The sequence below is a fragment of the Cricetulus griseus genome, chromosome 2, assembly GCF_003668045.3.
Source record: "Cricetulus griseus strain 17A/GY chromosome 2, alternate assembly CriGri-PICRH-1.0, whole genome shotgun sequence".
Classification (NCBI taxonomy): Eukaryota; Metazoa; Chordata; class Mammalia; order Rodentia; family Cricetidae; genus Cricetulus; species Cricetulus griseus.
The window spans coordinates 321185481-321202380 of record NC_048595.1 but is presented as its reverse complement, the minus strand read 5'-3'; the positions used below and the strand labels follow the sequence as shown (position 1 = coordinate 321202380).

General features: G+C 39.0%; 1 protein-coding gene across 8 annotated transcripts in view; it reads left to right on the top strand.

Annotated features, from left to right (window-relative positions):
• Positions 1-16900, top strand: part of Mast4 (microtubule associated serine/threonine kinase family member 4) — a 594674-nt gene that overhangs the window by 470102 nt on the left and 107672 nt on the right. For all 8 annotated transcript variants that reach the window (XM_035440538.1, XM_035440540.1, XM_035440539.1 and 5 more), the window contains one exon: positions 10582-10670. In XM_035440538.1, coding sequence (XP_035296429.1) covers positions 10582-10670 — 89 coding nt within the window. The remainder of the gene's footprint in view (positions 1-10581; positions 10671-16900) is intronic.

Below are 16900 nucleotides of genomic sequence, written 5' to 3'. Positions count from 1 at the left end.
CTAATGGGTATTATTATCTTCATATGCCACTGGTCCTCTTTCAGACCCCAGATTCTTTTACTGGGCTTGCAATTGATAACCCAGAAGAGCATCCATCACCCAGAATAAATAAGAAGCACTTTGCAGGCCAGGGTCTTCTGCTATCTCACCAGCCCTCCTGTCTTCAGCAACAGAATGGGTTCCTCCTGGCCAATTCCTTCTTGGCAAAAGAAAAGAATGACCAAGAAAACATCATTGGATTCAAAGGAGAAAAAGAAAAGAAATCTGTCAAGTTAATTAAGAGAAAACATTCCCTTGACCCCTTGCTTTTATTGTTGTTTGTTTGTTTTCTGTGCTCTCACCCAAGGTGAGCCATTCTTCTCCCCTTAGGGTGCCACCTCCCTTTCATGTTTCAAGCAAATAGGAAGGGACCAAGTGCAAAAGCATAGGGCAAGCAAACTACTTATTTTAATACCCATTTGGCAGTTTTCCTGTTGCTTCTCCATTTAGGAAACATTTTCTTTTACTTCTGCTCATTATCACAGCTTTGACATTCATGTCATTAACAGAATGTCATTTTGCAAGGTACTGGATTAGGAGCAGCCAGCAATATAACATACTGAATGGAAGAGACTGGCTTATTGCCACATGACCTCACTCTGTAGAAGGAACCAAGTGGAGCTCTGATGGGACCTTTGCATGTTTGTCTTTTGTGTTCCAGTGGCATCAGCCCATGGAAGCAGGGACAGCTCACTGGTGGGCAGAATGTTATGTCAAACTGCTATAGAAAAGCAAAATGCCTTTGAGCTGGGAGGTGTTAAGCCTCCCAACTATTTATTCTTGGTTGTAAACTTCTGCTTAGTGTCATGCAAAAGCCGTTTCAGGACTCTAGAAGTAAAGTCCCTTCAGTGGGTCAGCCCTGGGAACCCTAGAGAACTCTTTTTATTTGGGCAAGTGGTATTTAGTTGTTCATCTAAAGTATACTAATGGGCTAAACATTGAATAGCTCTATTGACAACAAGATGAAGCTGCTGGGGTATATGTTTGTAGTTTGGTAATTGAACCTAAGGCTTCACACATCCGAGACACACACTTTGCTTCTGAGCTATATTCTCAGCCTGAAGTTTAATTTCCATTTGAAGAAGTGTAAAATGGATAAATCAATATTATGCTACTGCATCTGTGATTCATACACACACACACATGAATTACATATATATGAAATATACATATATTTATTTTTAATAGAGACTATGTGTATAAAATATAATAAAAATTTGAATATGAGAACAACTTCCAAAGTAGCTCTCTAATGCTAATGAGCATTTATTAAAACCAGTATAAGTAAAGCCAGAAGCAGTGGTGCACACCTTTAATCCCAGAACTAGTGAATCTCTGAGTTTGAGGCCAGCCTGGTCTACAGAGCCAGTTCCAGGATAGCCAGGGATATACAGAGAAACCCTGTCACGAAGAAACAAAAACATAGATGATATACAGCAGGAGAAGATTAATAAAAGAAGATTGTAACATTAAACTATTGGATTTATTATTTTTTTACACCTACTACTTTCTAAGTTTTATTTTCGAAGATTTATTTCTTATCATGCCTGTTTTACTAATTGGGATAATTCAGTGCCACTAAACTGACTATGGTCATTTTTATATTAAGATTTGAATAGACTTTTCTGCTGCTTAGGAAAATATACATTAAATTGTGAGATGGATATTCCCATATTATATGCAAAACATGGAGGTTAAAAAAAACAAACAAACAACTAGGTATGGTACATATACTTGGAATCCCAGTACTTGGGAGAATTGGGAGTTTGAGACCAGCCCTTCCCTGTAACACACAGGTTGGGAAGGGTTGAGAAGGGGTTATTAATGTTGCCTCTAGTTTTCCTCAATTCCCCAGTGGGTCCATAGAGTTCTCTTTGGTGCTGACATAGCTACCCAAAAGCTTGGGTGTTTGTCCCTTAGCAATTTAATCCTGACCTTTCATCCAGTTAGAAAACTGGTTCCTCTAAGTTCCTCCTCTCCCTAAACTCTTACTCCTTGTCACTTTGATGGCCCCGGGGCCAGTAGGCCTAGCCAGGTGATAACATCACTTTATCTTGGCAGAATGGATGAGACCTTTCCAGTCTGGAATGAGCCCTTACAACCTTTGGGGAACAGTCATCCCTCCAAGCAGTTTCCCAAGACCAGGACAAGCCCTTCAGCTCTTATACCAGAGATAATAATTATCTGCCTTTGTAGTCCCCCTCTTCCCATCCAACATTCCTAATTTGAAGTCTTTTATCTTTACATTATATCATGACCTTAATCCAAAAGTCTTGTCAATCCTTGACTCTTAGCCTTTAAAGACCCCATGTAAATAGATGCATGACCTGATGATGTGAGCCCTCCTCCTGGAGTGGGTCTGCAGACCAGGTAGGTACCTCTTAGGATTCCTTTTAGTGAACATAAACTGCACTAAAAGCCTGAAGGATGTTGAGACTTAGGTTCTCACTTTCGAGGCTCTTAACGTCTACCATTGAATCTGCCCAGCTCTAAGCCCATTAGGTCATTCACATTCCTACTTGATATTGGTGCTTCACTTACCCTCTCTCTCAATTAATCTGCGGACTGCATTGTAGTGCCCCTCAGAGTGATAGGTATTCCACAGATTTGTGTGTGTTCTCAGTTGCATGCTTAGCCTGACTCCATCCAGTAGGAAGGTACTACACTGTAATACCACATCAGTTTGGTATTATAAATTCAACTGATGCTTCAAGTTAAATTATAAACTTCTTCATGGCAGAAACTGCATCTAGCTACTGCCTCAAAATACCTCATAGCCAGGCATAGTATCTTGAGTTTAATGAGGCAGACATCTACTAAGGAGGCAGATCTCTATTAGTTTTAGGCCAGCGTAATCTAAATTGCAAGTTCCAGGCCAGCCAACACCTGGTCTCAAACAAAACAAAATAAAAACTGGTGTACCTTTAGCTGAGGTTACTGTAGTTACCATAGTTGCTGGAATATAACACCGTGTCAGCTACCTTCAATCACATGATAATAGTGTGACTCATAACTCATCGTATCAGCCATATCACGGTAGCTGTACTGGCCTGTCCATCTTTGAAAGAGCCTATGCCTGGCTATGAGGTATTTCCTCTGTGAAGACAGAAAATTGGGCCCAACCTCAGTATGGGCTTATCTTAATGGATTGGTATTTCCAAGAAGCACTGAATGAGATACATATATACATATATACATATATATATATGTGTGTATATGTGTGCTATGCATACATATGTTATATATATATGTATGTATATTTGTGTATAATTTTTCCAATTACTTCCCTCAGAAGTTTTGAAAGCTTAAACCCTCAGACTTCCATGTAGCTGTTGGAATCTGTTTATACTTTTCCCTCATAACTGAAGACAGTATGACTAGTTATTCATTCCTAGTATGATTTGTGCCTCTAGGAAGAATGTCTCTGATGATGGGAAGCTTAGTTCATGTGTCAAGCTTGTCAGTAGGGACCTCTCCTTGTATCCATGCATGGTCATTGTGCTGATGCAAATACAAAATGGCCTAAAGCACTCGGGTTGGTCTTGTCACAGCATCTACACTAGCTATGTTTCCAGCATCCTGAAGGCAAGGGTTAATATATAGTGTTCTCATGAATCTGGGGGCCATCTTGGTCGGTTTTTTTAGTTTTGTTTTTCTTAGATTTATTTATTTATTTTATGTGAATAAGTACTCTATCTACATGTATGCCTGCATGTCAGAAGAGGGCATCAGATCTCATTACAGATGGTTGTGAGCTACCATGCAGTTGTTGGGAATTGAACTCAGGAACTCTGGAAGAGCAGCCAGTGTTCTTAAGCTCTGAGCCATCTCTCCATCTCCTTCTTGCTCAGTTTTAAAAAGGGAAATGTTATATTTCAAAGCAGACTCATGAGACCTGGAGTGCCTCTAGGCTGCATGTCGGCCTTGCTTCCTAGCTGTCCACCTTGCTTCTTCCTTCAATAGCTTAGCATCCAGAATGATTTTCTTAAAACTAAAGTCAGATTATGGTCAGAAACTTCACCAGTTTCCCTTTCTCTGACTAAATTCAGATTCTCGATACTGTGATCTACAACCCTGATCTCTGCATTGTCTTCCTTCTACTGTCCAGCTATCTAGGGTACTCATCTGCTCATCACCTTGGCATGCTAGCATACTTCTTTCTGTTCTTGGGACCCACTTGCCTCAGGGCCTTTGCTTATCCTGTGTGCTCATTCTCTCAGTTTCTGGTCTTATCAAATATCACCTCCCCAGTGAGGCCTTTCCTGAACATCTACTTAAAATCATGACTTCTCATACCTGTACCCTTAGCCCCAGTTTTTGCATTATTTCCACCCCATCATCATCCCACAGGTGATGAATGTTACTGTATATTGTGTGTATTATTTACTTCAACTCCAGGAAGAAGCTATGGATTTGTTTAGAACAGTGTCTATCTTAATGTGTCTACACACTGAACAAATAGTTATTAACAAAAGCCTAAGAAGACTTGATTTAGTGAGCCACAGGGAAGAACTCAGCAGGTGTATCATCTTGAAATGAGTGACAACACATGTGGGGCAGAGGAAGAGATTGTAAAGGTTTGCTCTCTGCTTCCTTTAGGCAGGAATAGTGCTTGCCCAGCCAGTTGTTCCTTGTGACTTAGTGCTATTGAATTAAAGTGCTGGAGATGTCAACTGAAGGTGCCCAAAAAAGGGATTGCTTGATCCACAGGAGAAAGACAAAGTCTTTATGAGAAATGTCAGCTGGAAGAAGGTAGAGATATGACTTAGAGTGGGAGGAGCAATACCAGGACCTAGGGGAAAAGTGTCCAAAGACTTTAGGAAACATTGGCCTGGTTTTGCACAATATTTTTCCTTCAAATACATTCTTAAGAATTTTGCAATCAGATTTTCAAAAGCACAGAGTCCTACATATTCATTGTTGTAAGGAGAAGAAAGAAATGTCCACAATCTGTAATTTTACTGCACTTAAGAATCCTAAAATTTTCTAATGGATAATCTCAAAACTAAATGAAGTAGACCCATTATTATGTTGCCATGGTTAAAGCTCAAAATTACAATGTTGGGTAGAAAAAAAGTAAGATATATATATATATATATATAATATATATATATATATAGTGCATATTGCACGCTAACTAAGCTATAGCTTATCTCAAAGTTAAAAACATGACTGTCATATGATGTGAACATATTCAAAGATTTATTTAACTTATCAATTAATTAGAGCAATAATAACATACTCAGACATATGCAAATGAGTTTTTAAATGAACATATATTTATATGCATCCAGAAGCTATGAAATGAAGTTGCTTGTAGATGTGAAACCACTTTCTGTCTTATAGGACATTGAATGTCTGAGGTCATCTTTCTATGGAGGGAGTCAGTTGAACTTCAATCAGACAGACTCATTCAGGGACAGGAATGATTGTATTGCTCCCAAATCTCAACAGCTTTGACTGCAATGGCATTTTACTATATAGCACAGTCAGTAGAAAGACTGAGATGTGTAGGTCTTAAACACATTCATTCTCTTTGTGTGTAATTCCAAGTCTTTCTCAGTGTCTCCCCCATATATGAAAGTAATAGTGAAAATGTAAAATTATAGCATAATTCTGATAATAAAACATATATTTATACATATATGCTGCCATATTAATAATGAATGGAAGCTAGGGATGTACTTTTAGAGTGCTAACCGCAGGAAGCCCTGGGTTTGATTCCCAACAACACATTAGCCAGACGTGGTGTTTACAGCCTGTAATCTCAGCACTTCATACTTGGGAGATAGAGAGTCAGAAGTCTGAGGCCAGCTTAGGGACATGAGGCCAAAGATATTTAGGGAGTGGAAAATTCTCTTGTTAAAAAAGATTCGAAAAAGATACAACAAATGATATAATTATTCATTCCAGGATGGTTGCAACTGTTGGATATCTTTCTCTATTTTAAAACATTGCTTGGATCTAGAAACTAGTTTCTCACTGTTTTTCTCACATGGACAAACCCCTTGATTTTAAATATATAGAAGCTGAAATCTCTGGTATATATAACAGCATTTATCTGGCAGCTCATTACAGCATTTTTGCCTCCTGGTGATGGCCAGTCTCCACTACTGCAGCCTTCCTCTGTGTTTAAGGAATGTTCAGATGGTCAGATTCAGTCGTGGTGTGAGGAAATGACTAGCAGATGTTCCCGAATAGTTCAGCTTTGGTCTGTAATTGGTCTCCTGTGCAAAATTATCAAAATCTTCATCAAGGTAGAGTGATAAGCTGGAGCCAACTTTGCTGCTCTCTTCTTGGTGGTCAGTGACAGGTTGTCCTCACTGTTGACCTTTCCAATCAGCTGCAGAAGAAACAATTCCATCCAGTGGGGGGTTTGTCTGCTCAGTTGTTTTACTATGATCAGACATATTAAGAACTCGTGTTTCTCTGTAAATGTAGTTTAAAATTTAGCTGAATTTTAGCTACCTGGAATAATTTAAAAAATTCAAGGCCTGCTGGACTTTCAGAGACATGGTAGGTGGTGGGTAATAGGTTCTTCTACCATGAGACAAGTGACCCATCCAGGTGCCAAACAGTAACTGAGCCCCCGAGCCTTTTTGAGAGAAACCTGAGCTTAAAGATAACTTGGGCAGACATGGGGTGTGGGTTTTCTGGACCAAAATTGCCTTCCTTTCCTACCATCAGCCTGGGCTTTCTTAGATGATAAATTCTTTTCTTTGTCATCCAAACAATCAGAAGGCCTGCTAGCAGTCATTACCATGCAGACAAGCTTTGTGAACTGTCTTGGTGATGGCAGTGAACTTAGGAGCAGGAGTGGTTCCCTGTTCAATCTTCATGTCATATACCAGCACAAAAAGCATGCAGCCAATCACAGTGCTCACATCACCCCAATGTTTGCCCTACTGTCCAAAAGAATGACACCTGTTCTTACACACAGGACCCTGTCTTGGTCATGTGCTTCCCAGTCTTCAGTGGCCTTGCAGGCTATCTCACTCAAAAGTATTGTCATCATCTTCCTATCATCCTGTTCCTCCCAGGTCTGCAGTGGGTAGAGTGCACTTTCTGTGCTGGGGGCAGGGGTCGGGGGCAGATAGAGAGAAAGGAGGAGATGGGGGAGAGAGAGAGAGAGAGCCTTCTTTCTGTACCTCTTCCTTGTCCCTTGGTGGATCTTTTCAGGGAGGAACCAGGGGATGAGTAAGAGTGCAGACCATGGATGATCAACCTCTGTCCTAATCCAGTTTATCTCTGCCTTTGTCTCAAAGTTGTATGCAACTGTCTTCTTGCTAAATTCTGGCTTTACAAGGAAGGAATACTGGTGTGCTGTTGTGTGACTAAAATAAGGACAGTCACCACCTAAACTCTGTTGGGTGAACAGAGCATACTATGTGCTAGAAGAGTAAGTTTTCTTTTGGGTTGCTACCACTAGAGATCTGCGATGGAGGTACTTTGGAGGAATGAACACTGCTTACACTATTAGGATTTTGGGGAGGGTGAGAAGAAGGCTTTATCTTAAGCGTCAGGTAGGAAGAATGCATTTCTGGGTGGAGTAGATGCAGCATGAGTAAGTAAGTCTCTTCAGTTTCTTTTTTGACCTTTGTGCCTGAGGATCCAAAGTAGAGAAAATAATTTACAAGGTTCAGTTCCAGAAATCGGGATGAATTATGAGAGATTTGTGCAGGAGAGAAGTGGCATTACTGTTTGACTTGGTTGGTTATCCCAGTTTTTCTCATGGATAACTGCTTGGGGAGAAGTGAGAGGAACTTAGTCACTCTGATGAAAGGGAGGAAGGTGTGTGTGTGTGTGTGTGTGTGTGTGTGTGTGTGTGTGTGTGTGTGTGTGTGCCCCAGGTATTTCACAAATCAGTGTACAATCAAATGCCCCTTTACTTTTAATAATCTTAGAAGTAAATTCATTGGGAGGCCAAAATCCTATATCCTAAATGTAGAGGCTTGTCTTGTGCACATGTGGGACTCTGTTGTGACCTGTTTCCTCACTCTGGTTTTACCACATTGAAGCAGCTTATGTCTACAGGGTTCCTCTTGGATTATTGAGAGAGTTCAGAAAGTTCCCAGTGTGTTACAGTTTTACTATTACCTCCAGCTCCAGTGGAAGTTGTCAGAGGTTATGGACACTTAAATTATGTTGTGTGCGATGAAATAGGTCTCTTACTATTTCAATAAAACCCACTTTCAGGATTTACTTACATGTTTCTTTTTAAAGATTATTTAAATCACCCCTTTAGTGCTTGCTAATGGATCTTAAATAACTGATATAATCTCGAGAGTTTTTTATTTTGCTTTTCCATTATTTTGCTTTCTGTAAGAGTAGTATATAGGGCAGTCTATATGATTCTTAGGAAAACTCATTTTTAAGTTTTCTTTACGAAGTAGCCCTTCTTGATTTTAGTTTTAGGGTAGTCAATTTAATATGTGACTTTAATATTACCATCCATATGTAAGGTATTTATTAGGTTACTGTTTGTGTTGGTACGCATTTATCATTCATTTTATTTACATATAAGAACACCAATAATTAAATATGCTGAGAAAGTATTTAATTACATAGATTAAATAGTAAATGTGAAAATACAAATGCCTATTTTTGTAATAACTAATCTGAATTTTAGTTAATTTGTTCAAGTGTATTGAAATTTCCAGGATATGAATTTATCATTTCTCATTTCTTTGATGAACATTGACAGACTAATATATTTAGTGGTCCCTTCCTGAAGTGAAAGGAGGCATTACTTTGAGTTAACACTAAATATATTCTGCAGTATCTTTTAAAAATAATCAGACTATCTGACTTAATGATTATGAATTTAATAGCTTGAGAATACAGTTCATGATAGATGAGTTGATAATATCGCAGTCTACCTTCCTAATTAACTATCAGGGGTCTATCATTATTCAACAGCTTCTTTAAGGCTAAGTAAACATGATGTTAATTAAACTCACTGATAATGCTAGGGGATGCTGAATGCTGCAACAAGGAAAAGACACCCATGCAGCCTGACCTTAAGAAATGCTAAGTATGGGAATGTTGGCAATGATAACAGGCAGCAAACATTAAGTAAACTGACTCCCCAGTCAGTGTTACTGAGAGAAATTGGTACAGGTTTGAAATGTGTTCTCTGAAGATTAGGAATAAGCCTTTTAAATAATCTACTTTATTTTTCTATTGCTGAGGATTTAAATCTAGGGTTCTCTTACATGCTAGACAAGTGCTTGATTACTGAACTATTCCTGGGGCCTTTTGTAGTTGTTTTGTTTGTTTGTTTTTGAGAAACAGTCTCACTACATTGCACATGCCAGCCTTGAACTTGCTCTGGACTGCAGGTCAGCCGTATGTTTGCAATCTTTTGGCTTTAGTCTTCTGCATGGCTGGGATGTCACTAGCATCACCAGACTCTGTTGAAGATATTTTATACGAACTCTGAAATGTCAAATCCTCCATATCATTTAGAGGCTTTCAGAAGGCTGGCCTCACAGGGCCTCCTGTGGATTAAGACTGCAAATTACAGTCAAGTCTTACAAAGGGGGAAGGTGGCACCCAGTAGACTCAGAATGCCCTGAACACTTTTTGGTGAAGTTGAGGAGGTGTCACTTTGGAGTCATTACTCTTTCTGGATACTGGATTGATCAAGGAGAATAAATGGGCTAATGTATATTGAAGGAAAGCAAACAAATGCAAGAAAATATCCACTTCACCATCACTGGGTATTTACTGTGGTCTTTGTGCATGTTACTTTGTACATATTACTTTGAAATCTAGCTATTTATCTGATAATTCCTTACTGGTAGAAATGGTAAAATTTAGGTGCCTTGTATCTCTACATAATAATCCATTTACTGGATATTCACGTTATAGTCAATAACTGAGTGTGTTAATGAGAAGATGCCATCACTGCGGTTTTAAAACGATGAAATCTATCTTCCTGTTTTTAAAATGTACTTTAATAAGTACATAATAAAATGTACTTTAAAATCCCTTTAATAAGGGATTCGAATGTAGTATACAAGATGAAAAATGAGAGAGCGGTAAGCTGCACTTATCATAGGCATCAGCTGTTTTATTGACAAAAGACACAAATATGAAATTTGTCTAAATAATTAGACTTTTAATTAGTGCATCATTGTAAGATTAATGTCATCCACTTCATCGCATATGACTTCTTATTAGAAATTTCATGTCAACAGAGATGCTACCTGTGGTTTGCTAATCTGAATCCTTAATTTATCACTTGTGTGTGTGGCATGGCACATATTTGTAGAGGCAGACATGAGCCAAGAGAAGACATTTGACCATGGGTCTGCTGTGCTGAGGAATACTGATGATGCCATGCTGTATGAATATATTATGGTTTTCCCCATTCAGTGGTTAGGCTTCAATTACACATTGGTGAGCACACAATAGTTCTTGTGTTAGCCACAGCATGAAGAGGCCCTGGAGGGTGTGTATGATTGTCTGTGTCAGCTTTGAAAATGCTCAAATATTATTGGTGTTTTTCTTCACCTGGTTTTTCTTTCCTTTTGACAGTTGCCGAACAAGCAACCGGAAAAGTTTGATAGGCAATGGCCAATCACCAGCATTGCCTAGACCACACTCACCTCTCTCTGCCCATGCAGGTAACTGATGACTCTGTCTTGTCTTATTTCTTTTGTGATCTTTTAAAAAAACAATCCAGAGCTTCTTAGACCCACATGTGTCTTTTTATCTCCCTAGGGTTTCCCTACAATTTTACTCCTAAGTTCTTTCTGAGATAGCAGATTAGAATTCCATTGTATTTCAAGCTCTTTGTAATTAAATTTTCTCTGTTACTAAAATTTGTAACACTGTCAGATCTGTATATCCATTAGGAAATATCTTTAGGGGTTGCAAACATGACTGAATGAGGAAGAAAAATGTTCAGAAAGGGTCAGCGTGGTCCCACTAAAACTGAACTTCGTGAATGTATTGAAATAGCCAGTCATTGTCTAGTCCAGTGGTTCTCAACCTTCCTACTGCTGTGACACTTTAATACAGTTCCCCATGTTTTGGTTATCCCTAACCATAAAATTATTTGCATTGCTACTGCATCACTGTAATTTTGCTCCTGCTAAGAATCATAATATAAGTATCTGATATGCAGCATATCTGCTATGTGACTCCCAAAGGCGTCATGACCCACTGGTTGAGAACCGCTGTTCTAGATCATCAAGGTGCAGGAGAGGCTGGAGATCTCATGTCCTTACAGAATTATTAGGAAGGTAGAAGCATATGCTTAAAACTGTTTGGTAGAAATGGTTTCCCATGCTTTTTATTTCAAATCTGTCTAAAGTGAGGCAATGAGGAGAAGGCTTATGCTAACTGAAAAGTTTGTAAGAGTTTGAAGAAACTACTTGACCAAGATGTTGAAGATGGCTAAGATTTGAGCAGGGCAAGTAGCAAAGGGATGAAAGAAAGAACTCTCCTAGCATTTGGAATGGTCATGCTTGACATATACTAAAGAAACAGGAAAAGGGGGCACTTTGTGCCCACACATAGTAATTGATTTCTACTTACACATTTTTTTAAGATATAGCAGTGGCTCCGTATGCTTGTGAGAATATGCCATTAACTATTATTTAATACACCGATCCATTTTTTATTAATCTGGAACATGTACTTAATGAGGAATGAAATTAGTATTCAAGATGAAAAATGAATGCTTGGTGAGGCACAGAAAGATGGAAAAGCAAGTGAATGTTGAAGAATAGAAAGGTTTTGGGCTTTGTCTTTTTAGGATGTAGAAGGAGATCTGGCTGTAGGAGTTATGTTCACGATGGGTTCCTGGATGAGGTAGTAGCCCTGCTTCCATGGCAACAAGTGGAAATTCTAGTGTGTGATGCCAGTGAGGTCTTGGTTTCAGCACTAAGTGTCTGGCTATCCAGCAGTGTCTGGCTACAGAGGTCTTTGCAATATGAGATGAAGCTGCCTCTATGGGTAGAAGGAGAGAAAGACAGGCAGATGTTCCTATGAAATGATATTTTGTCCTTAATTATTACCAGAACTAAAAGGTGTCACAGGGTTTGTGGGCAGTAATGGTTCTTGCCACCAATCCTGATGACCTGGGCTTGACCCCTGGAACACACACGATAGAAGGAAAGATCGGTTGTCACTATGTGCCCTCTGACCTCTAAAAATGCTTGGTTACACCCATGTGATATGCACATGGGTGCACATACACACTAAATAAATAAATGTAAAAATTAAAACAACTTTCAAGTTGTCTAGGTGAAAGGGAAAAAGCAAATTGTTAAAATTATGATACAGTAAAAGGACTACAGTGTCCAGAAACGTTTCCTCCAGTGACAGCTCTAGAGGAGGGGCTTGTTACCCTCCAGCAGTGGAGGCTTTCACCATTCCTCAGCATTTCAAGCAGCCTAAAGTTTAATCAGTTGGGAAATGGGTAAGTGAACTATGATCCAGTCATATGGAGAAAACAAATTAACTAGGCGTGCACATGTCTATATAGATGAAAGTCAAATATAGTATTGGGCAACAAAAGCAAATTGAGAAAGAATATTGCTTAGCCATTCAACCATTCACATGAAATTAATGTGATGCTGGGTATTGTTTTGTTTAGGAATATATCATATTATATATATGATGTGTAATATTTAACAGTTTGTTTTATGTATATTATACATATATGTATGTAAGCCGACAATGACAGCTTACATATATATATGTATATGTAATATATTAATTGAAAATACATTTTTTCATATAATAATTATGGTTTCCCCTCCTTCATCTCCCAGATCTTTCTCATCCTTTCAACTCCATACATAGCTTTCTCTCTCTCTCTCTGTCTCTTTAGAAAATAAGCAGGAAAATAAAGAAATGAACAAACCAAAATAAAGAAACAAAAAGGAAGGAAGGAAGAAAAAGTATGAGAAATGCATATACATGTGCACACATACTTGGGCACACGGTTGTGCGCGCGCGCGCGCACACACACACACACACACACCCCACACCCCACACCCCACAAAGATACAAAATCAGAAACCGTAATATACAAGCAAAAGACTAGTAAGGTTTAAAAAAAAAGACCAAACAAAGCAATATGAGACAAAAAAATTCCAAAAATACTATTGGGTTTATTTCGTGTTCTACTGCTGGGCATAGGGCTTGCCCTTCAGTGTGGTTTGTATACCCAGTAAGACTTCATTGGAAAAATTAATTTTTCCTTTGCAAGTAGATGTCAGTTTGAGATAACTTATTGGTTAGGAATGGGAGAAAGTGTCCACTTCTCTTCATCAGTTCTGGGACTTGGACTGAGTTGGGCCTGTGTAGGCCTGGTCTTTGTATTTCTGTCAGTCCTGTTGGGTCTGGAAGGCACTGTTTCCTTGATGAAATCTGTCCCTCCCTTCTGACTTTTCCAGTCTTTCTGCCTCCTCTTCCACATAGTTCTCTGAACTCTGAGGGGAGGGGTTTGATACAGACAGCCCATTTGGTACTAAAGGTTTTACTTGGTGGTGAGAGATGTCTAGTTGGAGGTTGGTCTCTGCCATTATTTGGTGACTCCATTTAGAGGAAATACGATAATTTTAAGGACCAATTTTATGATAGTTACTTTAGAGAAGTCAGAGGGAGGCTTACAAGAAGAAACAGGATGAGGCAGTTGGTAATTTTACATATTTTCAAAGCAGTGTAATGAGTTAAGTATGCAATTATTTAAATTATTACTTTGATCCTTTTCTTTTTTGTGAGACAGGATCTCACTATAGCACTGACTGGCCTGGAATTTGCTCTGCAGATGAGGCTGGCTTTGAACTCTTAGAGATCTATCTGCTTCTGTTTTGAGAGTGCTGGGATTAAAAGTACATGCCACTACACCCATATGGATCTTAACATTTTTGTTACATGATTGTCAATAGATGAAGCCTACAGAAGGTCAGGGAAGGACAGATTCCCTGGGTCCTGGAATTGTGTGCAGTAAACCATTCTATTCCTCTTGCATCCACCCTAGCACCTGGTAGTCTTACTAGGTGCTAGTGAATGATAGATTCTGTTTGTTAAGTATAGCTCAACAGTGATTTTACTGTTGTGGTGTTTGGTCCTCGTTTCCTAACCTTTGTGTGTCTGTTGACTAGTCTTTTATTGCTTTGATTTTCTTCAGCTCTAGTAGAGAGAAGAGAAAATATGTGGTTAAGATTTTAATGATTATTTAATTGTTTTGTTTTTCCTGTATTGCCTTAGCTTGACTTTTTTATTTTTCACCTCAGCATTGGTTTTATAATGTGATCTGAGGTGTTTGAGCAGGGAGAGGTGTGTTGCTCAGGGTCTGAGTATTTTTCTTTGTTATGGAGCTAACAGGTTGCTACTCAGAGGCAGTAGACATCTGTCAGATGTCTTGTGAGCAGTGGCATTTATTGCAATCTGCCAGATCCCTATTTCTGGGTAGTAAAAAGGAAGAAGATGTAAATGAATAGAAGGCCAGTACTGGTGTCTTGCTGGTGTGTGCCTTGTTACCTCCCATGGCTTACCTCTTCTCTACTGTGGCTTGTGTTTGATCCAGGATGCATGGTAGGGATGGCTAGGTGTCACCATGAGAACAACAGAAAGAAAACCTGCTGTCTCTCAGGCGCTATTAACCTATCATATACAGCCCCCCCCTTTTTTCCTAAGGGAGGGAAGTGTGGCTGATCACTGACTGGCACATCTTGCTTATGTATCTAGTGCTGATTATTTGCATTAATTATTTGTGTCAGGAGACTTCAGCAGAAGAGAGGCATTCATACAATGTTTTGAGGAGCCAGCAGTTCCCGAAAGTACAATGAGCAGGGAAGTCATTTAAAAACAAAGGAGAAAAGGAGAAAAATGCCAGGCTCCCAGGTCTAGGAAGACTCAAAGCACTGAATATCATTCAGAACGCCCAGTGGAAGATATTAGTGTGCATTTCCCGAAATGAAAAATTATGTGTAATAAGAAAAGTGAAAAGAAAAGCAAGCATGGAGCATATGTTTGTCTATAAGTCTTTGCCCACCTGATGGCTTTAATGCACAAAGAGCTGGTGTAGATAGATAGCAAGTGCTGAATGGACTAGTAGAAAATGGTATAAATAGCCTATCATGGGAGAGGAGGAGACTAAAAAAAATTTTTTTCTTGACATATAATGTCACTGTTATCCTGAAACAAACTTGAGCCAAGAGAGTGAGATGGTGTTACTTACCTAGAGTAGGCTACAGTTTTCATTTGTTAAATCCAATAACAACAGTGAAGATGGGAAGAAGACAGTCCATTCTTCATGCTGCAAGTGTTGGTGTGAATCAGTCCAGTTGCCATGTTAATTGTTTGTAGTTTTGTTTAAAATATGAAACTGTATTTACCCTTTGACCAGATAAATCTATATTTGTGAATATTTCTTACTTATATTCCCCTAGGACAATGGGAAATTATTACATGCTAGCATTGCTTATAACTAACAAGTAGAAGGGTAAGGTGTTATTACTTTTCTATTTAACCTATCATTGGGTGATAAGCTGGTATATAATCAGGTATATAAGCCAGCAGATACTGTAATAAAGGAAAAAAGATACTCAAATAAGTAGGAAAAATTGCATGTTGTAATTTCATACGTGTGTGCATTGTAGTGTATATGTGCCTGTGTATACACTCTTCTGTATTCATGCATATTCATAACAGAGAAAGTGTGAGTAGTGTTTATTTGCCGGGAAAAACGAGGTTGGGAAATTAGGGCATATTAATTTATAATAAAAATTAAAGCTTTAAGACTAAACCAAAAAGGAAATAAAATACCTTCAGTCATTTTCTGTTGCCACATAACAGATCACCAAAAATTTGCTTGCTCAAAACAGGATGCATTTCTTAATCCTGTGGTTTTAGGGAGACAAATGTCTGGGCAGGCCTGCCTAGGCTCTTTGCTCAAGGTATTATAAAACCAAAATCAGGTGTTGGTTGGGCAGGGCTGTGACCTGAAGTCTGGGAAAGTGCCCACTTCAAGCTCATACAGGTTGCAGACAGATTTAGATCACTCTTGTCCCCAGGGCTGCTTTCAGCTAGAGCCTGCCCTTTGGTATTGTTAAGCCAGCCATGGCTCATCCAGTCACTGTCGAGATTCAAATCTGACTTCTTTTCCCATCAACCACAGAGAATTATTTCCTTGTAGAGGGCCCATCCCGATAATCTCCGTATTTTAGGGTCAGCTGATTTGGGGCTTCAATTACAACTGCAAATTCCCTTAAGAGTAGTACCAGCCTGTGTTTGCGTCTGATTGGCTAACGAAGGAATAGAAATCTTGAGGAGATAGTCTTGAAAATTCTGCCTATTGCAACCTCTCTTCCATTTACATTTTAATTCAAATGTTTAACACATGGACTCAGAGAGTGGCTCTTAACCCTCAGACTAGATGGAGGCAAACAGCAGAGACCAGGGAACCCGATTTTTTTAAGTGCCATGGTGATAAGCTCTACCCCTGTTGGCCCTGTTTCTTCAGTTCATTTTAGTGAATTTGCCAGTGACTGTAATTCACTTATAGGAGTTTCTGGAGGAAAGAAAGGGTTATCTCTTTCTAATTGGGCAGCTCAAAGAATTGTTGGTACTATAGTCACCATTATAGTTCTGGGAATGAAACCCTGGTCCTCACAGGTTTAGACTGGTGCCTTCCCAGTGTGCTCCATCGCCAGCCCTCCAAGAATCCCTAAAGACAGGGACTATTCCTGAAGTCTCAATTAAATTATAAATATACCATGACAGTTCCTATATGTACTTTATGTGTGGTGTATGTACATATACATTGTTTATGAAGGAATTTCATTTCTCAAGGATCAGTTCCCACTGTGCCAGCCATTTCTGTTCCCCAGACACC